Source organism: Plasmodium cynomolgi, chromosome 11 (genome assembly GCF_000321355.1).
Source record: "Plasmodium cynomolgi strain B DNA, chromosome 11, whole genome shotgun sequence".
NCBI lineage: Eukaryota > Apicomplexa > Aconoidasida > Haemosporida > Plasmodiidae > Plasmodium > Plasmodium cynomolgi.
This window is the reverse complement of record NC_020404.1, coordinates 1,541,466-1,565,171: the sequence shown is the minus strand read 5'-3', so window position 1 is coordinate 1,565,171 and position 23,706 is coordinate 1,541,466. Positions and strand designations below refer to the sequence as shown.

General features: G+C 48.0%; 8 protein-coding genes across 8 annotated transcripts in view; 2 read left to right on the top strand and 6 right to left on the bottom strand.

The window, feature by feature from the left end:
- Nucleotides 1–4,527, bottom strand: part of PCYB_114470 (leucine-rich repeat protein) — a gene marked incomplete at both ends in the record, with an annotated part of 6,410 nt that extends 1,883 nt beyond the window's left edge. The window contains 2 exons of the mRNA XM_004223326.1: nt 121–1,465; nt 1,763–4,527. Coding sequence (XP_004223374.1) covers nt 121–1,465; nt 1,763–4,527 — 4,110 coding nt within the window. The remainder of the gene's footprint in view (nt 1–120; nt 1,466–1,762) is intronic.
- Nucleotides 4,528–6,287: 1,760 nt separating this feature from the next.
- On the top strand, nt 6,288–6,863 carry PCYB_114460 (hypothetical protein; the record flags this gene model as incomplete). The annotated part of the gene is made up of 1 exon (XM_004223325.1): nt 6,288–6,863. A coding segment is annotated over one exon (576 nt), but the record flags the coding sequence as incomplete, so codon positions are not given.
- A 479-nt stretch (nt 6,864–7,342) lies between these two features.
- On the bottom strand, nt 7,343–7,708 carry PCYB_114450 (hypothetical protein; the record flags this gene model as incomplete). Its single annotated transcript, XM_004223324.1, has 1 exon — nt 7,343–7,708. One exon carries the CDS (start codon nt 7,706–7,708, stop codon nt 7,343–7,345), a length of 366 nt encoding a protein of 121 aa, XP_004223372.1.
- Nucleotides 7,709–8,480: 772 nt separating this feature from the next.
- PCYB_114440 (PP-loop family protein) lies at nt 8,481–9,899 on the bottom strand (the record flags this gene model as incomplete). Its single annotated transcript, XM_004223323.1, has 2 exons — nt 8,481–8,960; nt 9,195–9,899. 2 exons carry the CDS (start codon nt 9,897–9,899, stop codon nt 8,481–8,483), a joined length of 1,185 nt encoding a protein of 394 aa, XP_004223371.1.
- A 989-nt stretch (nt 9,900–10,888) lies between these two features.
- On the bottom strand, nt 10,889–11,797 carry PCYB_114430 (membrane protein pf12 precursor; the record flags this gene model as incomplete). Its single annotated transcript, XM_004223322.1, has 2 exons — nt 10,889–10,911; nt 10,993–11,797. The coding sequence occupies 2 exons, from the start codon at nt 11,795–11,797 to the stop codon at nt 10,889–10,891; spliced, it is 828 nt and encodes a 275-aa protein (XP_004223370.1).
- A 1,256-nt stretch (nt 11,798–13,053) lies between these two features.
- PCYB_114420 (6-cysteine protein) lies at nt 13,054–14,286 on the bottom strand (the record flags this gene model as incomplete). The annotated part of the gene is made up of 1 exon (XM_004223321.1): nt 13,054–14,286. A coding segment is annotated over one exon (1,233 nt), but the record flags the coding sequence as incomplete, so codon positions are not given.
- Nucleotides 14,287–16,910: 2,624 nt separating this feature from the next.
- Nucleotides 16,911–19,697, top strand: PCYB_114410 (nucleolar GTP-binding protein 1; the record flags this gene model as incomplete). Its single annotated transcript, XM_004223320.1, has 2 exons — nt 16,911–19,071; nt 19,324–19,697. The coding sequence occupies 2 exons, from the start codon at nt 16,911–16,913 to the stop codon at nt 19,695–19,697; spliced, it is 2,535 nt and encodes an 844-aa protein (XP_004223368.1).
- PCYB_114400 (hypothetical protein) lies at nt 19,639–23,243 on the bottom strand. Its single transcript, XM_004223319.1, has 8 exons — nt 22,985–23,243; nt 22,592–22,687; nt 22,367–22,476; nt 21,989–22,039; nt 21,706–21,736; nt 20,958–20,991; nt 19,816–19,908; nt 19,639–19,776 (listed from the first exon to the last, which is right to left on the bottom strand). The coding sequence occupies exons 1-8, from the start codon at nt 23,014–23,016 to the stop codon at nt 19,708–19,710; spliced, it is 516 nt and encodes a 171-aa protein (XP_004223367.1). The 5' UTR covers nt 23,017–23,243; the 3' UTR covers nt 19,639–19,707.
- Nucleotides 23,244–23,706: the final 463 nt, after the last annotated feature.

Genomic DNA, 23,706 nt, shown 5'->3' with positions numbered 1-23,706 from the left:
AAAAAGTGATACCCTTTTTCGTGTTCTCCATGGAGCCCATATGACACATGCATGATGTGTACATAAGACGCATCCTCCAACGCATGGACGGACGCCCCGCTTGCACACGCGAAGCCTTACGTAGAGCTGCTCCATAGCGTTCTCGATGTATTTGTTCTGATGATCCATGTCATCGTGGGGTATGCCCACCTCATCCTGCTCGGCCAGTTTGAACCTCTGCCTCATGTGCTGGTACCTCTTAACAACTTTGCACTTTTCCTTGTAACAGTCTTCCAGTTTCTTCATTTTGGTCTTTAATTTTTTTTTACTCTCTTTTAACCGTTTTATTTCCATCTCAAGCTTTTCATTTTGGCCTAAAAGGATGTCTCTCTGTTGTTTTTCTTTGCCCAACGTGAGACAGACTTCCTTCAAGTGAAGGGCCAGGCTGTTGCTGAGGGTTGCGTCCTTCCCGCTGGACGCTTGCAGATCGCTCAGTCTCTGTAGGATTTCGGCGCTGCTGGAGGGGGGGGAGACCTCGGGGGGTTCTTCCCCACGTTTGTTTAATTCATCACGGCCGCTTTCTTCGTAGTTGCTTTCTTCGTAGTTGTTTCCCTCGTGGTTGCTTTCTTTGTCATGGCTTGTTCCCCCTTCGCTTCCCCCTCCGCTTCCTTCTGCGGGCCCCCCTCCTACGGCCGTGCCCCCTTGTATGCGAATCGGGTACGCGTAGACGCTGATCCCTGTGGACCTATGCAGATCACCAAAGCTGCGCAGTTCCCCCAAGTCACTACCGTAGGGGAAATTCATGCACAGCTTCTCTTCCCCCTTGAGGACATGCTTATGTGAATCCCTCTCGGTTACATCTGTGGACTCTGATTTGACAGATGCAGAGTACTCACCGCCTTTTTTATCCTTCGACTTGTACACACATGGGTCGTTATTCTTGTCTACTCTCCCACGTCTATTCCCTTTTTCACTTTTACATAAGTCTAATTTTAGTAACTCCATCAGCTCTTTCTTCTTCTCCTTCTCCTTCTTCTCCTTCTCCTTCTTCTCCTCCTTCTCCTTCTCCTTCTCCTCCTCCTGCATCTGCCTGTCACGCAGTTTTGTCTCCTTTCTTTCTCCCTCCTTGGAATTTTTTTTCTCCTCTTTCACCGCTCCACTCGCTCCTCTCGCTCCATTTGTGCACAACTTTTCGTTCTCTTTCTTCAAGGCGCTTTTCTCTCGTGGTGGATCTTTCACGTTGATTCTCCTGCTATCTACTCCCTTAGTCACCAAGACAGACTTCCCTCCACTCTTTGACTTTCTCCTTCCATCAAGGGAGTCTTTTTTTGCGTCTTTCCCAGCAGCTGCTGTTTTTCCAACATTATCCATATAGACTTCATGACTGAGCGTCCTCTTTTTAATTAACCATTTTACCTTCTCATCATTTGGTTCATCTACTCCCCTCGTTTTGTCCACTCGAATTACCCTGCTTACCACGGGGTCTCTGCAGAATCGCGCGTTGGGGGCAACTGCTCCGTTGCCTTCTCCACGTTTGTGTTCTCTCCTCATACGAGCAGTTAACGCTGCATCGGCATGTCTACCCTTGCTGGGTGCAACCCTAATTTGATCTGCTCCCACTCCTTTTCCGCTCCAATTATTCCCTTGTTTAGGCTCCCCCTGTGTAGTCTCCCCCTGTTTAGTCCCCCCCTGTTTAGTCTCCCCCTGTTTAGTGTCCCCTTGTGTAGTGTCCTCCCGCGTTGGCTTCACCCACGTTGGCTTCACCCACGTTGGCTCCTCCCACGTTGGCTCCCCCAGTGTAATATCCTCCCGCGTTGGCTCCTCCCGTGTAGTGTCCTCCCATGTGGGCTCCTCCCCAGCCGTGCTCTCCTCATCCGAGTCGCCCTCAAAAACGTCGCTGCCCATAGAGGAAGAATTATGGGAGCTGTACCTTTCCAACCCCTTGCTGCTGATTAGGATTTCCTTTAACACGTTCTTCACCTGGTTGGCATTTGCGACGGAGGAGAAGGAGCAACTCGTTTCATCCTCCTCGACATTCACTGCGCTGCGCTCGCGGACAACGTGAAGCAGACCATTTGGGGAAGCGGCGGGTCGTTCTGATTCTCCGTCTTCCTCGGCCTCCACTCCATCGGCCTCCACTCCATCGGCTTCCACTCCATCGGCCTCCACTCCATCGGCTTCCACCCCATCGGCTTCCACTCCATCGGCTTCCACTCCATCGGCTTCCACTCCATCGACTTCCACCCCATCGGCTTCCACCCCATCGGCTTCCACTCCATCTGCTTCCATTCCATCTGCTTCCACCCCATCGACTTCCGACTCGTCGGCTTCTCCTTCCTCGCAAGACGAATCGCTGAGCCCCTCCTGCCTGACCATTCCTTCATACGTCGACCCAATTTCCCCTTCTGCGCTTGAGGACCTCACCTCCTGGGTTTTTCCCACCCCATTAATCTCTTTCCTCTCTCTTGTCTCCATCATGGGAGGTTCCTTCTCACGGAAACGTGGCTCCTTCATATCACCTTTCATCCTTCCACTTATGGGTGTTACCAATTGGGGCTCATTCGAAGACACGCGTCGGTTTATGCTGTTAATTAGCTTTTTTATATGTTCCTCCGATGGGGCGGCATCCTCGTGTACTTCCCAGCCTGCTTCATCCTCGTCTGCTTCATCCTCGTCTACTCCATCCTCGTCTGCTTCATCCTCGTCTACTCCATCCCTCTCTTTCCTTAGGTACCGATATGCACTCGTCTCCTCCAACTCACCTGCTCCGTTCGAGAGTTTCGTTCTTTTCGCCAAGCTGTTTGACTCGCTGACCTTCTCTTGGGCATTCCGCTCTCTTCTTGTCTGATGCCTCATGGGGGGGTTACTCTCTCCAGCCTGGTTCGCCTCCAAGCTGTCCGCCATGCTCTCCGCCATGCTCTCCGCCATGCTCTCCGCCAAGCTCTCCTCCAAACTCGCCGCCACCGTCTTTATTAACCTCTGCACAGGTTCCTTCCCCCTATCGCTGAGAGACATGCCCAGGCAGTCCTCCCCGACGAGGGACTCGTCTAAGTAGACCTCGTCCGAGTATCCCCCCTCTGAGCATCCCCCATCTGAATGGCCCCCCTCTGAATCGCCCCCATTTGAGTATCCCCCCTCCGACGCCGTCTCCTCCGTTTGGCTAGCCACTCGCTTTCTGCCAGCGCTGAGGAGATCCCCCACCAGGTCGTCCTCTCCCTCCGCGTCCAGTGCTTCGTCCACTCCGTGAGCTTCCTCCGCTTCGTCACTCAGTTCGCCTTCGTTACTCAGTTCGTCTTCTTCACCTACCGAATCCGCCTCCTCCCCTACCGCACCCGCTTCCCCCCCTACTGCATCCGCTTCCTCCCCTATAACACCCGCTTCCTCCTCTACCTCCTCTACTGCATCCCCTTCCTCCGCTTCCTCCCCTACTTCACGCTCCCCCCCCAGGGCGACATCCGTGGTGAACCGCCCACGTGTGTTGGCGCACCTGAGGACATCACAGACGCTGAGGAACAGATGCTTCGGTCTGAGCACGTGTTGGTTCCCCCGTAGAAACACATTTTGTAAGCACTTCAAGTTCCGATACTTTTGCAAAACGGAAAGGAAATACGAATAGCAGCCACTCGAGGAGGAGGAGGACAGGGGGGGGGAGAACGAAAAAGAAGAGTCATCTCTCCTCAGAGTCTTCTCATTATATTGCTTCAGCCAGTTCTTATTATCGAGGAGGTAAAATAATTGTACCGGGTGGTTAATAAGGTTAGAACGGAGGTCTAAAACTTTTAAATTTTTGAAGACACTCAATCCTTTTAAGTTAGTGAGCTTATTCCCTCGAAGGTAAAGAGTATCCAAGGAGTTAAAAAATAAAAGCATGACATCTTGCTCAGTTTTATTCGTGATAAAATCTTTTATGTGTCCCTCATCTGAGTACCCTCCTTCGAGGCTTCTCTCTCGATTCTTTTTGTTAATGATATGAAGGTACCTCTCAAATGTAGTCAGCTTTTTGATTCTGTTAAAACTCACATCTAGGAATGATAATCTGTTAAGTGGTAAGTCTCTATTGGTATAAAATATTTTTTCATTTAGTACATGCTTTCTGTACGTATCATTGTAGGAAGAACTGGGTGAATCATCTCCTCTCTCTTCTGGGCTAGAGACACTCATACGATTTACACCACAGTTAGGTTTCCCCTCCTGTTTTATTTTACTCCCATGGTAGGAATCCCTTTGTACCTCTTTCTGTTCACTACCACCCGATAACCTCTTTACCCCCTTAAAACATATATCCGTGAGGTCGTTATGGTGAGCTATTATTTTTTCTGTCGAGGAGGGGATAAAGTCTCCATCTAGGGACGTTAAAAAATTGTTTGAGATATTCAATATTTTTAGATTTTCAAAAGAGCTGAGTCCTTTTAGTGATCGGATGGAGTTGTTCGATGCGTCTAGGTAGGTCACGCTCGTGTAGTCTGCGTTTTGCTCGATCAGCTTCTCCAGGATCACGTCGGAGTCCTCCAGGCTCCTCAGGTTGCAGTTCGACAGGTCCAGCAGCATCTTGCGGTGAGGAGCAGCCTTAGGTGAGAAGCCTTAGCTGAGCAGCCTTAGATGAGAAGCCAACCGGGGAGCAGCCTCAGCTGAGCAGCCAACCGGGGAGAAGCCTTAGCTGAGCGGTAGGCTAGCACCACCTTATGCCGCTTAACAGTATGTGGTGCTACTGTGCCTCCTTCCCTGCCTTCCCCACAGCGTATGCGTGTTCGCTAAGCAGAAGGGTGGAGTTTCCCACGGGGGGGGGGAGACTTTCCTGGCACGATTGGGCTGACACGATTCGGATGGCACGATTGGGCTGGCAAGTTTCGGCTGACAAGATTCATATGACACCATTCGGCTGGCAATATTCATGCGACACCATTCGGCTGGCAAGATTCATGTGACACTATGCGGCTGGCACAATTTGACCTGGCCGCTGCACCGCAAAGACAACGCGCTCGGCTTCCCCCTCCGCGGCGATGGACAACTTACAAACAGCCAAATCAAATTTGAAATTTGTAAAAACTGGAATACAATGGCGAACAAGGTAAGTTAATTAGAAAATGAAAAAAAAAAAAAAAAAAAAAAAAGCCAATAAACCAACACAAGTGTGCGCATGCACGAGGGAATACAACTCTTCGGAGGAATACGTTCGCGCATTTTTTTTGCGGCGCTCTGGGGGGAAAAAAATTGAAAAATAAAAAAACGCGAAATGTACGGAAAACGCAGCAAAGCGGTAACGCGGTAGCGCAGCAGGAGGATACGCCCAGGGGGCAACCTTTCCTTTTTTTCGTTTGCTCTTCCTTACTGCGTTTTTTTTCCCCCGGCATGTTTGCAAAAAAATATGACCATGTGCAGGCAAAAGGAGAAGGACGCGGCGAAGAATTGCATTTAAGTCATTTTAATTGTTCCCCCAAAAGTGGCCCCCCAAATGTTGTAACGTAGGGGCATACACACAAAAGTATGGGATTTGCCAAACGTAGTTACCATCGCGTCGCTGCTGCGGAATGCCTTCATAAAACATGCAGTTGGCCCTTTACCTCTTAGTGGGAATTCTCTGGGGATGCACAAATGCATTCATGAAAGGAGGATGCGCAAGAGGGGAAGAAGAAAAACAGAAAGGTCTCTTTCGTGATACAATTCGTATGCTGAACAGTTGGTATGTCGTAGTCCCATATTTGTTTAACCAAGCAGGGTCTGCACTTTATTATTACCTGTTAAGGAAGGGCGACATATCTTTGGTAATGCCTCTGTGCAACGTCCTCTGCTTTTTTTTCACCTTCCTCACTGAAATGATACTCTTTAAGAGGGCCTTCTCCTTCAAGTCCGTGCTTGGGTTGTCCTTCGTGAGCGCCGGGCTGTTTCTCTGCCTGGGCGTATAGGGGAAGCACAACCAACCACGGCTACCATGATCCATGTGGCTTCCAAACTGTGGATCCCCCCCCGATCGGCTGCCGCACCGCTCCACCGCCACACCGTAGGGAACTACTCACCAGGCTCACCTTAGCCAAACAGATAAAACGTAGCACCCGCGGAAAGATAACTTGCCGCTTCGCATGACAGGGATGGATGGATCCTGTGCAGAGAAGGAACAGTGCGAATTGCAGAGCAACCCCCCCAAAACACGGAGAACACACACACAAAAAAAGGATTTTCCACGCATGCGCAAGTCCACCTTCACCGAAACTTAACACCAAATGAGAAACAGATCCAAAATTTTAATCGCCCTGGGGAACGAAATAAAAAGGGGTGTTACGTCCCATCAGTGCAAAGGGGACGTCGCCAGAATGTACGTGAATTACTTGCACCAAAGGTACAACATGGACGAGTGGCTCCACGTCAGTAACGTTAACTCTTTCATTTGCGAGAAGAACAACATCATTTTAATCAAACCAGTTACTTCCTTAGAAAAGAACAGTGGACTTGTAATAAAAAATATTTTAAATTATTTAAATTGTGAAGATTTAAAAAATGTGTGCATAATTTTACCTGACTTGTACAGGTCATTTGGCAAATTTAAATACAAAAACTACACCAAAATTTATGAAAAATTGGGCCCAGATTTTTACAACATCTTGAATTCAAACATAATTAACAACGTCTTAAATAACAACTTTTTGCAGCTATGCATTGGTGTGAGTAATTATCCAAATGAAATAAAAAATGCCGTTGCGACCACCTTGCAGGAATGCTTGAGCGATGGTGAGCTGAAAAAAATTTTTAAAACTTTTCAGCTAGCTGACGAATATTTTAATAAAAAAATTATGAACAGCAAGGTGATAACAACCAATTATATTCACCTTAAGGAGAAGTATCCCGCCATGGAGCCTCAGAAGAGCTTCAGGAGGAGCACGGCCAGTCGCAGGTACATCCTGGATGTCTATCGCCACATGTACAAGTAGCGCCTTCAAGTCTGTTTAGTGTTCAGAGGCGAAAGAGGTGTGTGTGTGTGCATGTTTGTATGTGTTAATGTTTGTATGTGTGCATGTTTGCATGTGTGTAGTGGTGGGGTCTTCCTCCGCGCGGTGCGCTTGGATGGCCCCCCCGAGTCGCTTTCCCACTTTGCGTTGATTTGTTTGACTGCGCAAAGGAGAGAGGCATCGTGCTGAGCGACCCATCCATCACCTTTCTATCTGCACATGTTCTGTTAGACATTTTTTCCGTTTGTTTTGCACACTTGGAGTGGCATAAAAAGATTAGAAAAAAAAAAAACTACAAGGGGGAGGGAAAGTCACCGGATGGCAACAAAACATTACATGCAGCTTCTCACCACCCAGTTGTATCAGTCAGGGTGGAGGGGATTAAGGCATCCAGGATGCTCACAGCAGTGATCACTTGCGACCTACAGAAGAATCGGCTTACACCGGCTGTTTATCTCCGCAGTGACCCCATCGAACATCTCGTTAATCTTCATACTTATATCATCGCAGGTTAAACTCTTAATAAACCCATCGCACTTGATCAGCCAGCTGTAATACTCACTTATGCTGGTGCTCGCTGCTCCTCTCATGTGACTAGCATCCTTCATCATTTTGGCAACTTCGTTTGTGTGTTTTTTAATTGCATAATCGCAGTCCTTGAAACTCATTTGTATGTTGTTGTCTTCTCTTAAGCTGTGCTTGTTATTTTCTATGCTTTCCTGCACCCTCCGGATGGAGGAGAGGTAGGTTTCCTCCACGATGTTTGCTCCTTGGCCGGTTTTGCTCATTTTTGGGGTGCGCAAAAGGGGGAATTGGCGTTGATACGACGCGGTAACGCTACGATGCGGTACCCACTGGTCAACACTCCGACCTATGGGGGAGGGGGGGAGATCAACCGGACTCGCCAAGTAAGTGCACACCCGCAGTTGCAGCTGTGAGAGGAAGAGACACAACCAAGACAGCTGTCTCTACAGCGAATTGGGAAGGGAAAACAATTTTTAAATTGGCTAGCTGGGAAAAAAAAAAAAAATGACAAAGTTGTAGAAGGAGAGCAAATAAATTAACTACTGTGCAGTCTTTCACTTCTCCGCAAATGGACCCCCGCTGACATGCGGTGCTGCTGCCCCAGTTGGCTATGCCTGCGTTTTCTTCGAGCGAGCAGACGAAGACAAATATTAAAAAGGGAACAAAAGGGGGCACTCCCCGGGTGACAGTTAGTGTACGTACACACAAAAAAAAATATAAAATAAAAAATTAAAAACAAAAAAAATAAAAAATAATAAATTAAAAACAAAAAAAATAAAAAATAATAAATTAAAAATAAAAAATAAAAACATACAACGAGGCGTACTCAACATACACGCCGAAATGAGCAACCCGAACGCAGCCCACTGAGAGGGGCGTCTATGCAGTGGCTTCACAGATGGTGGGGAGGGCCAGGAGGGGTTACAAATCCCCAACCCTATCAAATGGCTCAAAAAAAAAGGAAAAAGGAAAAAAAAAACTTATGAGCTCCTCGATTAGCGCTTCATAGTGATGTGGGTTATGTGTCACCTGATTTTAAGCAGGAGCTTCCGCACCACCCCCTACATTGGCATTGCTATCACTCTTGGCACCTTCCACATGTGCAACGGCATCTTCCGCACCCGTACCCAGGTCGTACCGTATGGGGATGCGGCGCCTCTCCCCCTTCTCCCCCCCTTTCTTCTTCCTCGTATTGGCGTATAGAAACGAATTATCTTTATAATTTCGCAGCCCCTCCACGATTAGGCAAGCTTTGCACACCGGGTTGGACGTGTACGCACCACAGCGAGTGCACATTTGAAGCACCTTCCTCCTGCTGCTGTTGTGATAAAAGAACTCCGAGGAATGAATAATATTAACTATGAACTGCGGGTTAATCATTTCTAGATCTTTTATGAAGCTCCGTAAATTTCCACGGAATGAGTTGGGAGAGTAGGTGCACTCCGTGCTGAAGTAGTCCAACTTTTTGTAAAATGCGTACAGGACGATTTCCTTCTCGTAACACCACATGAGGGGCTTCAGTCGGGGTAGGAAAAATGGATGCTCCTCTGTAGGTGGGGAGGACTCCACATGGGTGGTAGGAGAAACTTCTATTAGGGCATTTGGATTGTCCGTTCCACTTGGGGTCCTCTGCCCACGCTCGACCGCGGCTTCTTCCCGTGTGTACTCTCCGCCGCGGCATGCCGTCACCTCTGCTTTCTCCACCGCGGCTTTTCCCCGTGTGCACCCTCCGCCGCAGCATGCTGTCACCTCACCTTTCTCCATTTCTTCTTTCTCCACCGCTTCTTTCCCCACCGCTTCTTTCCCCACCGCTTCTTTCCCCACCTCTGATGTGCCCATTTTCCCCGCCGACATCGCGTCCACGCCCTTGGCCAGCTTCTCCAAATCGCCCCTGCACATATTCATAAGAATGGTCTCTGCCAAGTCGTCGGCATTATGCCCCGTCACTAGCTTCGTTGCATTAAATAGTAGTGCACCCCTCTCCATTGCCTGTCTCCGAAAGACCCCGCAAACGGTGCAGTTGTTCTTCTTCCCAATAAAACTAACAACAGTATCCATACTGTAGGTGAAAATATCCTCGAACTTTAGGACTTTAAGGGGCAGATTGTACTTCTCCTGAAGCTTAAATACAATTTTTAGTGAGTCATCACGATACCCTTTTATGCCCTCATCGATGGCTAAGAGGAATAGGTCCCATTTGTAGTTGTGCTTCCTTTTGATGTGAACAAGGACGTGTGCTAGGACACTAGAGTCCTTTCCACCCGACACGGCAATGCAGATTTTGTCCTTCTCATCAAACATGTTTTTTTTTAGGATGGTCTCGTGTACGTCTTCTTCGAATCCCTCGGTGAAGCAGTCCCTGCAGAGCTTCTTCCTATTGGAGGGTTTCATCATGCACACGTTTTTCTCCCCGCACTCCTCGCAGGCCGCCCTGGCTACCCCCCCGCCCTCCATCCTGCGGTAGGCGGTGAGGCGGTAAGCGGTACGCGGTAAGCGGTAAGCGGTGAGGCAGCAAGGCGGTTAAACCGATACGCTTCCACGATTCTACGCTTCTACCCTGTTACACTCCGAGTGATGTCCCTTTCTCATATAAAACTCTCGCCCCGCCACGAACGCGTCAAACGGACGAATTAAACGAACGCGTCAAACGGACGAATTAAACGAACGCGTTATTACTTATGCGCGCCTCCGCCTTTTATACGGATGACACGCGGCGGGGGTGCTCAATTTGGTCTCCCCCTGCGTCTCTGCTGAGTTGCATCCTTTTGGCGCTTACGCTCCTGGAGGGGGAAAACGAAACAGCGTTGAGTAGAAGGGCGGAAGGAGTGGAAGGGGCGGAAGGAGTGGAAGGGGCGGAAGGAGTAGAAGGGGCGGAAGGAGTGGAAGGCGTGGAAGGAGTGGAAGGCGTGGAAGGAGTGGAAGGCGTGGAAGGAGTGAAATGCGTGGAAGGAGTGAAAGGCGTGGAAGGCGTGGAAGGAGCGGACGGGACCAAGTTCGACGGGTGGAAAATAGCGAACTGAGCGAACGCCTGTTAGGCCATGCACCGCGGAAGTGCCCCGACCAGGCGGCAAAACGAGGCGGAAAAGCCGGGCGGCAAAACGAGGCGGCTGTCAACCTGCTCCGCAAAGCAGGGTAGCCAAATTAAAAGGGCATAAAAAATTAGGAAAGTTTAAAAAAAAAAAAAATCGAAAAAGCTAGTTAAGCAGGTACAAAGTTGGCATCGTGACGGGGATGAAAAAAAAAAAAAAAAAAAAAGAAAAAAGAAAAAAGAAAAAGAAAATGTTCGGAAAGGGGTCCTCCCCCGAGGGGTATATTATATTCCCCAGGGTGGGGCAGCGGCTAGTCGGTGTATGGTTGGGTCAGCGGCTAGTCGGTATATGGTTTGGGCAGCTTCCTCTCCCGCCTCTTCTCCCGCCGCTTCCCCCCCTGAACTGTGCGGAGGACTACAACACAAAGTAAAGGACTCCTGAGAACAGAAGCAGGAGGAGGAGACGCGGGCCAATGGCTGCCGCTGTCCCACCACTGCGGCTCTGCAAAATATTATCACCTGATTCACCCAAACCATCTGCAGTGGCAATAAACTCAAAGTGAGCAACTAATCTCTTTTCCTTTAAAACACATGCACAAAAAAAGTTCATACTTTGATATATATTCTGAGGAACACGAGCATAAAAAATCTTATTGTAGTGATCTAATACTAGATCTGTTAGGTTAAGCTTGTTCCGAAGTTGTTCCTTCTTGCCATTGAGATTAAACCCTTGTAAAAAGCATTCCTCAGGTTCGATGTCATAGTCAGCTGGGCACTTGAACCCAATAAATTGACCTTCAGTAGCTCTAATTCTACAAATAACATCGTCTTTATTTTCAACCGTTTTATAGAAATTCGCATCGTATCCTTTTGTGAACAAGGTTGAGTCATTTTGAGTAAAATCACAACCATCGATCTTTTTAGGAAGGGATGGAATCAAAACTTCTGCAATTCCGATGTTAAATATCTCCTTATCGTATATTTCTCCGCTTACTTTTCGGACCTTAATTTTGGCTTTATTTTGACAGAGACAGTAGATTGCCTTTTCTTCGCTATCCATGTTAGGTGGGACTCGAAAAAATACATCGTCGTAGTTTTTCTTTCCTTCTGAGTTTTGTTTCTTTTGATTCCTCTTTACGATGGCGGCAGCTCCGGGTAGATATTGCACTAAGTTCTGTGCGTTTTTTATCGACTTGGATGTGTATACTTGCTCGAAGCAGTTATTTGGTAGTAACTCGTATTTTTTTTTTTCCGACCCACATTTGATTATTACTTTATCTAGCACGTCTGGTTTCAGGGTGCATATTTTTTCTTTATTTGTCATTTGCTTCTCTCCAAACTCGAGGCTCACCTCGTCGTTGAAGTCGCACGTGTGCGTGAATCCCTCGGCCCGGGACCATAGGCACCATATGAGCAGCTGCCCCCACAGGGAGGCCTTCACAATGCGCATGGTGTAAGGCGGGGTAAAGCGGGGTTAAGCGGTATGACGCGGTGCGAGGCTAGGTCAACGCGGTGCCCGTTGCACGTTACCCGTTGCACGTTGCCCGTGCGACGCGTGAGAGGGGGAGAAAATTCCAGTACCGTCTCTGCCTCTTCCGACAGCGCGCCGTGTTACTTCGCGGGGGCAGACCGAACGCTTGCGCCTGTGCATGGGTACTCTACTCATTCGTTCGTACTTGCTTCCTTCTCACCCATGAGAAAATGGACGCAAATTTTTTTGGAAAAACACGCGTGCCGAGGCGGGGTGGGGGGGGAGCACCCCCCCTCATGGAGGGTCAGCTGAGATGCATACTGCGACGCTCCCTGCAACAGATCACCGCTTGCAAGGGGGTGCACAACGCGCGTGGCGGGAAATATCACAGGGTGGCGAATTACACAAGGCGGCGAATTACACACGCCGCTGCACTGCGCGACGCGTTTCGCAGACGACGCTCGACATGCACCAACACGTTTGTGCACACTGCGAAAAAAAAAAAAAAAAAAAAAAAAAATTAATTTCCCATTCAGTCGGCTCCTGTCAATATGCCATACCCACAATCTTCACTTAACCGTGTGCTATACGCGTGCAACGGAGAAAAATATGTTGCACATGGGTAGACGCCACACCATGACATGATGCACCCCGCGTGCCTCTCCTTCCAGGTTGCCACCTCAGGCTAGACAACAGTCGCTTACCAAAACAAACGCGTTTATTTTAATACTGTACAGGTTGTTGTTGTTGGGGGGGGGGAAATGGGGGACAATAAAAATGACATTAGCAAAAGGAAAGGAAAAAAAAAAAGGGAAGCAGTCATAAGTGAAAGATTCGAACACGGAGGGGTACGCAGGGGTATGTAGGGGTGTACGAAACGGTGCCAACAGTACGAAAGTACGAAAAGTGCTAAAAATGCGAAAACTGCGAAAACTGCGACGTGGCATTTTACAAAAAAAAAAAAAAAAAAAAAAAAGTCTCTGTGAAGAATAACACTGCAACACGCTGCTAAATGCACAGCTACGCATGCAGGCTAACCACACTGCGTCTGCACTGCGTCTGCACTACGTCTGCACTGCGCCTGGTTCGACTGTGCCACCCCGCGCTCCTCACAGGCACAGCACCAGCAGGAGGAGGACAACCAACACGTAGAGCAAACCGATGTGAAAGCCAAAGGACTCGTAGTTGTGGTACACGAAGTTTGCCTGCAGGGGAGGCGCCTCGGGGGCATCCACACGAACACACAGGCAGGTGAACCCAGGGGGGTTCTCATTTCTGTTGAGAGTGAAAGTAGCAAAGGACATCCTCCTGTTGTTGTCCATATGAAACGAAATAGGGTGCTTTACGAACTCAGTCATCCTTACTATGCTATCCTTGTACAACACTCTCTCGAAGCAATTAGATGGATACATCTCATAACCGGGGGGACACACCAACCCCAAGTAGACTTCCGCCTTTGTAATTTTCACGTTGCATATGATGCCCTCCTCCTTGGCATCCTTTACTTCTCCGGGAGTGTAGAATTTCGAAAAGGCTGTTTTGTTTCTCTCCGCTAGCTCTTCTGCGCTAGGACCACTGTTCCGCCAGAAGGCCCAATCGCCAGCTACCCCTCCTCCACTAGCGTCATCTACCGCAGGCACCTCCACCCCTACATCTCCTAGGGGTTCTTCCTCACCCACTGTGTGGTCAAAGTCGCAGCCAAAAATTATGTTCTTCCTAAGGTGAACACGCATGATACCCCTGACACCTATTTTGTTTTTCCAAAAAGTCAAGCTATTATCACATGTACACTCGAAAATAAAATTTCGGTAAATGGTCGGTGGGATGAAAACCCTTTTAATGCTTAGCAAATCCGTATCTCTATTTTCCAGCTGGACTCCTTTTAACACATCCGTTAATTTTTTGTTATTCCCGTTTGACATCCGGACTGTCTCGAAGCAGTGCAGAGGTCTGATTTCCACTCCCATGTAGTCTTCGTTATTTCTCTTAGGGCACACGAATGTCAGCACGTCGAATCCTTTCGTGAACTGCACACAGTGTTGCACTTTTTCATCGCGACTGCCAATGGGGCGGTCATCATTGAGGCGGTCATCACTGAGGGGGGCATCACCGAGAGGGGTAACACCTCCCTGGACCTCCGCCCCACCCAGCAAGGCCACTATCTCATTCTCACTGATGGAAACACTTAGGGGTGCTCTCGAAAAGTCACACGTCCCTTTCATTTGGTTCGCCATGTGGGCGAAGGCATTCTTGGGGTGACCCCATTCTTCTTCAGGATGCTTCCGCGCTGGGATGGAACTCTGCTGCTGCTTCTGCACAGGGAGCCGCTGCACCAGGAGGATCTGCAAAAGGAGAAGTCGAACGAAGGAAAAGTGGCAGATCCTCATTTTCGCTTCTTCCTCTCTATCTTCATATCATCAGCAGTTGTTTTTTTTCCCATGCGGCAGCAGCGTTTTTCGAGGTGCGCACGTGCACAGGGGGGTAGCTACGTGAGCGGTTTGCTACGTGAGCGGTTTGCTACGTGAGCGGGTTGCTACGTAAGCGGGTTGCTACGTGAGCAGGTTGCTACGTACGCGGGTTGCTACGTACGCGGGTTGCTACACAGGTAGGCAGCTACGCAAGCGGGTGCTGACGCGGGTCGGCATTACCCAAGGCAGGCTTTGCTTCCCCCCCTTTCCCCAGCCCCACTTTCGGCCGTGCGTGTCTCCCTTCGGAGGTGAAGGTACCACGGAGCGACATGAAAGGGGGCAGTGGGGGCGAAGAAAGGGGGAGGTTCATTCGCCTGCGTAGCACGGGTTGGGGATACGCGCGGTAAAAAGTAATCAAAAAGGAGTAATAAAGAAGGGGTAATAAAAAGGGAGTAATCAAAAAGGAGTCATAAAAAAGGAGTCATAAAAAAGGAGTAATCAAAAAGGAGTAATAAAAAAGGAGCAACCACAAATGGGATGGTCCCAAACGGGTAGCTACGAAGGAGAACTCCTCCCCCTGTTTGTGCCCTTCTAACGGCTTAGTCTTCCTCCTCGTTTCCTTCGCCAACATGCCTCATGCGAGGAAACGCAGTTAGCAAAAAAATGGCAAGAGGGGGGGAAGGAAGGGACATTCCTCGCGATACTATCCTTTCAACCGTGTCGTAACGGTGGCGGTGAAATATGCTCGTTCAAAAATGTAGAAAAAAAAAAAAAAAAAAAAAAAAAAAGCTCAGCAACGTGTATGTAGTTTACCACACTTTCGCGGGTTAAGTTTTTTTTTTTTTTTTTTCGAAGGGTTGCCCGTCCTCCTCACATATGCATAGCTCCTCGTGGGATGTTCTTTCCCCAAAAGTGGAGGATCCCCCCCAAACATGCGCTTTTCTGAAGAATTGCACAGTTGCAAAAATGGCTGATTTGGTTGGTAAGCTGGGTTTGTCCTTCTTCTATATTTTTTCGCGCCCAGTTGTGGCCGCCGTTTTTCAATTATGGGTAAGTTTGCGCAATTGGTTCAGTTGTTCATTAACTGTGTTGCGCTCGGTTTATCGCATTTAGTTCGTTTGCTTCTTCAATTTTCGCCCTTCTTTCACGCGCTTCTTTTTATTTTCCACTCCGAATGCTTCTCCACGGTGGGGAAAAAAAAAAAAAGCAGAAACGGAAACGGAAGCAGAAACAGAAAGGGAAACAAAAACAGAAACAGAAACAGAAGCGGAAACAAAAAGCTGCCTCAACGGGCTGCAGCTCGCCCGCAGTTCTCCAGCCGCTCTTCCTGACAATTGCGTGCCACCCGGGGCTCTCACTGTATCCACTTCAAATTGTATCCGTCGTTCCCCACGAGTAGGCAAGCGGCGCAATCTGCATGCAACGGGGAGGAGTAAAAAAAAAAAAATAAATAAAAATAAAAAAAAAAAAAAAAAACGTGCATACGTGGTGACTACAAACTACGCTTATGTACGTGACGCGACACGTGCTGGCTTTCTCTTGAGGGGGCCGCCTACATCGCGAATTCGATCCCGCCTCGACGCGGCAAAAGAAGCGCCCTCCTCCACCCATCGTTTGGCGGCTTACGTAGAAGGGGGAAATAACACCAAACATGAGTCACCATCACTTTTGGGGTAGAAAAAAGCATCCCTTCTCTTTTTTTTTCTTCTTTTTCCTCTTCTTTTTCTTCTTTTTTTCCCTTCCTCCGCCGCTTAACTTTTTTCATCATTCTCGCCAACCCGTTCCTGCTGTGATGAGCCCCTCTGAGCCGCCCACCATCGTTGCTTCCCCCCCAAAGGCACATATATTGTAATTTTGCATGCCATTCGGGGAACCCCCAGCAGAAGAACGCGGCAAGTTGCGCGAACGATTATTTTTACGCATGTACTTGTGCAGTTCGTCCGTTCAGTTCATATCCACGTGCGTACACGTGGGCGCCTCAAGAGCGGCATTCCCGTCGGGATATACATATATGTAATTCCTCCCTCTCCATCTCCATCTTCCCTTTTTTTTTTTTTTTTTTTTTTTTCTCTTCTTCTTTTTAATTCTCCCCACTTTGCAGTGGAGAAAGGCAACTTCACTTTTTCTTTTCTTTTACGCTTTTCACGCAATCTGAGAAAAGGATGAGCATGCCCTAATGATCGATCACTCCAGCGGTTAAGCCAGACGTTAAGCGAACCGTTAGGGAAACCGTTAAGCGAACCGTTAGGGAAACCGCTAAGCAAACCGTTGAGCAAACTGCTAATCAAACCGTTGAGCAAACTGCTAATCAAACCGTTGAGCAAACTGCTAACCAAACTGCTAACCAAACCGCTAACCAAACCGCTAACCAAACCGCTAACCAAACCGCTAACCAAACCGCTAACCAAGCCGTTCCACTTGTTTACATCTGTGGCGCTTCTGCTCGCAACTCGGGAAAGGGAGGAAGGCCCCCATCTCCGGTTGGAGCTTTGCCTAACTGCTGCATTATTTTTTGACCTTTTTGTATTCCCCGCGGCCACCGCGTAACTGCCGCCAAAATGAAGGAATCCAGCCTGTACCGATTCAAGGACATCAAGCCGGTGGTGAACGCGAAGGAGCTGGTGGACGTGGTACTCTCCAGGACGCAAAGGAAAACACCAACAGAAATCCACAAAGGATTCAAAATTACCAGAATCAGAAATTTCTACATGAGAAAGGTTAAAATATGTCAGGAGCTCTTCCGAGAAAAAATACAAACAACAATAAATGATTTCCCAAAGTTGGATGATATCCATCCCTTCTACTCGGATTTGGCTAATATCCTATACGATAGGGATCACTACAAGTTGGCACTGGGACAATGTAGTTATGCAGTAAAGTCGGTAAAGCGTATTTGTCAGGATTATATAAAATTATTGAAATTTAGTTCATCTCTGTATAAATGCAAAATGCTAAAAATCAGTGCATTAGGACGTATGTGTAAAATGGTGAAGAAATTACAACCCAGTTTAGTATACTTGGAAGAAGTAAGACAGAACTTAGCCCGGCTCCCATCTATTAACCCTCATAAGAAAACCATATTATTAGCTGGTGCACCCAATGTAGGAAAGTCTTCTTTTATTAATATCGTTTCTCGAGCCAATGTAGAGGTACAACCATATTCCTTCACAACTACCAATTTATATGTAGGTCATTTTGATCATAATTTGAATAGATTTCAAATTATTGATACACCAGGTTTACTGGATCGATCTCTAGAGAATAGGAATACCATAGAAATGACTACCATTACTGCACTAGCTCACATTAACGGAGTTATTTTTTTTCTTATCGATATTAGTGAAGAGTGTGGAATGTCCATTAAGGAACAGGTCAATCTTTTTCACTCTATTAGGACTCTCTTTCGGAACAAGTCAGTCGTAATTGGGTTTAACAAAATTGATAAAATAAATTTAGATGGTCTCTCAGTTGATAATAAAATGCTCATTAAAAAAATTATCGATGACTCTCAGGTTCCTGTGAAATTTTGTTCCTTCAGTACACTCACTGGGGTTGGTGTGGAGCAAGCAAAAGGGGTTGCTTGTGATATGCTTAAAAGTGAACAGGCTGCAGAGTTCCAGCTGGATCGAGAAAATTTACTCAAAGTTAAGTTGGGTGAGCGCAGAGTCAACCAGGAGCGTGCGCCTTTCATTCCGGAATCTGTCATCCGGGAACGCCAGGAGAGGAGGGAACGAGAGATGCGAGAGAGGGCCGCCAAGGGGGGGGAAGCAGTAGAAGGCGTAGCTGCAGTGCCTACAGGCGAGGGTAACAAAGCGGATGGCAACACTGTCGCTGATCACACCGTTGCTGGCCACGACGTTGCTGACCATACCGCTGCTGACCATACCGCTGCTGGCCACGACGCTCCCCTCACCATGCGCGAAGCGAAACTGAGGAAGAAGAACAAGTCCAGGCAGAGCTACCTGAGCAACCGCAAGGACGACCGCGTTCTACAAATCGACCTGCAAAACGAGCGAGGAGGCGCGGGGGTCTACTCCGTCGACGTGAGAAGCGTGTACGACATAAAGGAGGAGCACAAATATGATGTAATCCCCGAAATATACAACGGAAAAAATATCAGCGATTTTGTGGACTTAGACATAGAGCAGAAGTTATTAGAGTTGGAAAAGGAAGAGCAGGAAATGTTCGATCAAGACGCAGAGATCGACCCCATGTGGTTTAAAACCAAAAGAATTTTGGAGCGCATGGCCCTCCGACTGAAGGGACTGAAACTCAATGCCAAATTAAATGAGGAGAAGCAACCACTGTATCACAAAAAAAACAAAACAATTGACGAAATGGGCAAAAAATTGGATGCCCTCAAATTGGACAAGGAAAAGATACTCAAGAGTATGACCGAGCGAGCCAGAAGAAAGGGCACACTGAACGGAGCGGACAGGAATGATGGCTCGTCCAAGGGATCTGCCAAAAGCCTCCTGAACGCGAAAAAAGTGAAAAAGGATATTTCCAAGAAGAAACAAATTAAGGATAACGTATATGGAGACCCAACCAAAAAGTCCAAGATTTTCCAGAGCACATCGACCGAGTTGCAGAGGAAAAAGGCATACAAGCTGAACAAAGCTGCGTACAGGAAAATCGAAAAGGGAACGAAGGGAGAAGCAGACCGCTCCATCCCTGCGAAGAAGCCGAGACACTTGTTTTCGGGCAAGAGGTCCATAGGTAAGACCTCCCGCCGCTGAGCCCTGCTGCAACCCTCGAAGGGGAAATAAGGGCTAGCAAAAAAAAAAAAAAAAAAAAAAAAAGGTACACAAATGGCTAGCCAAAAAAAAAAAGTCAGCCAAATTAGAAAAAGTTCGCAAATTTTCCCCAAAAAAAAAAAATATTGCCTGTTCGGGCAGCTAGCCATTTTGAAATTCCCCTGCGTGTCCATGTGCTGCAAAGATTGGCTTCGTTTTTTCGGCCAACTTGCAGCGCCTATCGGTGGCGAAGTGTTTCCACGGACTTTTACGCCACCTTTTGTAACAGCCTTTGCGCTGACCTTTACGCTGACTTTTACGCTGACCTTTGCGCTGATCTTTGCGCTGACCTTTACGCTAACTTCTACGCTAACTTTTATGCCCACCTGCGGAGGGAATCCGTCCGTCCCTTCGGGCGAGCCGCTTCCACTGCGCGGTTCAACTGTCGTATGTCTTAATTCGCATGCTACTGAGGCCCCAAACGAGGGTCCTCCGTTTTCGAGGCCGCTTTGGAGTCCTCGCCTGGGGGTCCAGTTCGAGTTGTATTTAAAAAAAAAACAGAAGGGGTTAAAATGGCACTCGCACGGGGTGTGTGTGTGCAAAGTGTAGAGGCAAATTGTTACGAAATGGATGCGAAAGTGGTGCGAAAATGTTGCGAAAGTGGTGCGAAAGGTGTGCAGGCTGCAAACTGCAAAGGCGATTGCAAAGACGATTGTTGCACAAACAACTGCCCGAACGACTGCGCAGACGGCGCGCGGCGGACACAGTGATGTATATGTGCTATGGCGCGGTCACAACCAAATTTCTTGTAAAAAGTGGCCTACCGGAAGGGGAAAAAAAAAAAAAAAGCACACGCACGTGGATACACATGTACACACACACATATATATACATATATATATGTGCACACGTGCTTTGGTGGCCTGAGCCATTTGGATACTCTCCCCCTCTCACCGCTACTCCTACGCAACTGTGGCACGCACACAGTTCGGAATGCTCCCCACAACATACACACATATGGCCGTCCCCCCTCTGCTATCTGCTTCGACGTTACTCGGTGGTAGTTGGGGGGTGACACTCCCACTAGGACATGGCACAAAAACGAGGGAAACAAAACTGCAAAAGGTTGGCCACTCCAAAATTAAAATTACATGTGAAGCTGGCACGAAGCTGGTGTAAAGCTGTCATAAAGCTGGCACGAAGCTGGTATAAAGCTGTCATATAGCTGTCATATAGCTGTCATAAAGCTGGCATATAGCTGACGCGTGGTTGAAAAAATTACACGAACGTGGCACTAACTGTGGCAGCTTGTTTTCCCTTTTTAATTTTGCCGCAAACAATCTTGTGAGGGTAATTCACTGCATTCTCTCCGCTCATGTAAAAAGGTCATATTGGCAACTCATTAATGCTCCTAATGGAAAACCAACTGCTTTAGTAGCACATGTATTTACACAGCATGGGGAAAAAAAAAAAAAAAAATGTTAAAGATGGACTTGTATATGTATTGGGGGCGTGGGAGGAGGTGACTCCCGTGATTGGGCACTCGGTTCATGTGCACGAAATTGTGTGCGGAGGTGCGTGTCCACACGTGCACCCACTCATACATGTGATGGCGATAGGCAATAAAAAATGGCATGATGTAGAGAAGACACAAGGTGATAGGGAACAGTTGGGTGGCACAGGTGGATGGCAAAGAGGGACGCCACAGGTAGATGGCAAAGATGGACGTCAGAGGTAGATGGCAAAGATGGACGCCACAGGTGGATGGGGACAAAATGGAGAGGACCCCCTGCTCGCACTGATACTCCCGAAGGGGGGGAACAACACCTCCCCGTTGGTTCATTCCGACGTGCCTTAAAAGCTGCTAACCTTATTGTGGTCATATTTACACGTGATAGAATTACTACCAAGAGGTGGGTGAAAGGGGGGGAAGGGGGAGTGGTGAGAAGTGCATAGAAGCGCAGGAATGTGTAACAGCGCAGGAATGTGTAACAGCGCAGGAATGTGTAACAGCGCAGGAATGTGTAACAGCGCAGGAATGTGTAGCAGCTCAGGAATGCATAGCAGCGCTGGTATGCATAGCAGGGGGGAGGGTCCACCTCACGGGTGGTGCAACGACATGGCATGCGAAAGCGGATGTGCTCGCTCCGCCTACCCCACCATCTCAATTCACTCTGCTTGGGGGTTCATAACTCTCAATGGAATGCAACGCAGCACAGTGAAGCGTGTAAACAGGTACATAGGAGATGTCTCACAAGGGGTACAACACCATGTAGGGGCAAATACATACTGTGGTAAGCGGCCTGGTTAGCGGCCTGGTTAGCGGTCTGGCTAGCGGTCTGGCTAGAGGCCAATTCAGCTTTGCTGCCTGCGTGATCGGGGCGAACGCGTCAGGGAAGCATCAACAAGCCAACTACGAAACGGTCGCGTGAAAAAGAAAAAGGCTCTCTCCGACAGTGGGGTCAACAAATAAAACAAACAATCAGGGCCAACGTTTTCGCCAAACGGATACGTATAAAAAGAAGAAAAAAAGAAAAAAAAAGAAAAAAAAGGAAGAAGTTACCCCTCCCTTCACACACACACAGAGCATACAACTCATAACACACTTCGCATGCACGTGTTCATAAAATGTATACATCTATCTTGGGCTGAAGAAGGGAAGGGGGAAAAAAAAAACACGGACAAGACGGGGGAATAACCGTGGGGGTGAAGCAGTCGCTCAGGTGGGTGCGCATGTGGGTGCGTCGAGATAGGCGCATCGATAGGGTTGCGCATGTGGGCACGCTCCTCGGCTCTCTTTCTCTCCCTCTCTCTCATGTACACTCCGTTGCTCTTTTTGGCTGTACATCTAAGCAAGCCTCCTTTTTTTTTTTTTTCGTACTGGTGTAATTTTATCATACATTGATATTCTTCCACTAGGTTGAGAAGCCAATCTGCCATTGAAATCGATTCTGTCGGGGTGGAGAGGGGGGGAAGGAAAGGGATGAGTGAAAGTGGGAGCAGTTCACGGTTAGGGAGTTCACGGTTTAGGGAGGCCATACGTTAACACACACAAGCTCACACATATAGACCTACACACGCACAATCACACAGGTGCACTCCCGTACAATCATACACGTGTACGTCTATATGTGTGCATGCCCACTCGCGGCAGCCGAGGCAGTCGCGACAGTCGCGCCGCTATCGCCACTCTCGCCAAAGGGTATACCTCCGTAGTGCGGTGACAAGCATGGCTAACTGCCCGTTTTGTCGAATCACGTCATGCAAGAAGGACTCACCGATTTTCGACGACTGCGTGATTAGGTCATCCAGTCCGTTAATGCTTATTGTACTGATCAACGTGGAGTTGCGCTTTAGCAGGTCGTCAAGTCTGTTCGTGAGGGGGTTCCTACGTTCGGGGTGGGGTAGAGGGACAAAGATGAGCAAACGAAGTGAGCGTCTGTGTGTAGGGTGTAGCTATGGACCCGCTTCAATTTGTGCATGCTCTCTACATATGGACTAACGTTTTTAGGTGCTTCCCATAGGCGAAGGTCGAAAACTGAGGCACGCTGTTCATGTAGAGCTTGTAGTTGTTGTTGCCGCAGAATTTGGCAGCAAACCTGCAGGGGCGATGAGAGGGGGGCGCACCAACGGTGAAGTGGCATCGTAAAGCGGATCGTAAAGTGGCAGCGTAAAGCAGCATCAATGAAGCAGCTGCGTAAAGCGACATCAATGAAGCAGCTGCGTAAATAACATGTAGCGGAAAGGAACAGGGAGAACGGCTTTATCTATCCCCGTGGCGCAACACAAATGTGTAAAAAAAAACACATTTGGCGAAGCCGCTTCAATAAACCTGCCTCCCTTTTTTTTTTTTTTTTTTTTTTCCTGTGAACATATCATCGAGAGATGAGTCCTACCTCATGGAGCTCCTAAAAGCTGAGTACTTCATTTTGTGCGTCGTTCATTTGCCAAGCTTCTGCTGGCACTTGTTGGTAGGGGGGTCCCTTCTCTTTAACGGGCCGTAAAGCTGCGCACTCGCTCGATTCGCTCGATTCGGCCGTAGGTGTACGCTTTACTTTTGCTGATCACAATTTCTTCCTTTTCAGTGGTTCACTCGATTCGTCAACTACTAAGATAGTTTTAGCCACATGGCTCCTTTTCCGCTTCCCTGACTTTAGCTTATTTTGGCTTACTTTAGCTTTAGCTTATTTTAGCTGATTTCAATTTGATACAATTTAAGGGTAACGCAGTTTAGTGCAGTTGATGTATTTATTTACTTATTTATTGTTTTTTTTTTTTATTTTATTTTACTTTTTATTTTTTTTTTATTTTATTTGTTTTTTTTTCGCGCCCAGGAATGTTATCACCACTCCTCCCTCCAAACGTGTGCGCTGCCCCTGACACTACGTGGCTCCTTTTTACGCCGCAACGTCGTAGAGGCCACGTGCGCGTGAATCCCAGTTATATGCTCCTGCGCCCCGAGAACATATGCACATCTCCCCGTTCGTATGCTCATGTGGACTCCTCCCATGAGAAAATATTTTTCTACACTTCTCTCCAAGTGTGCTGAACTACTTGCCCCCTAACACACGGGCGAATGGAAACCTTTTTTTTCTCTCTCTCTCTCTCTTTTTTTTTT

Bases quoted from the DNA above. Each gene is read 5' to 3' on its own strand.
- PCYB_114400 (XM_004223319.1), bottom strand. From the start codon at position 23,016: ATGAAGTACTCAGCTTTTAGGAGCTCCATGAG. The intron at 22,688-22,984 runs GTAGGACTCATC...TCGCCCCTGCAG, and splicing joins GCTTTTAGGAGCTCCATGAG to GTTTGCTGCCAAATTCTGCG. The intron at 19,909-20,957 runs GTTAGCAGCTTT...CCCTTCCGGTAG, and splicing joins GTAAATATGACCACAATAAG to GCCACTTTTTACAAGAAATT.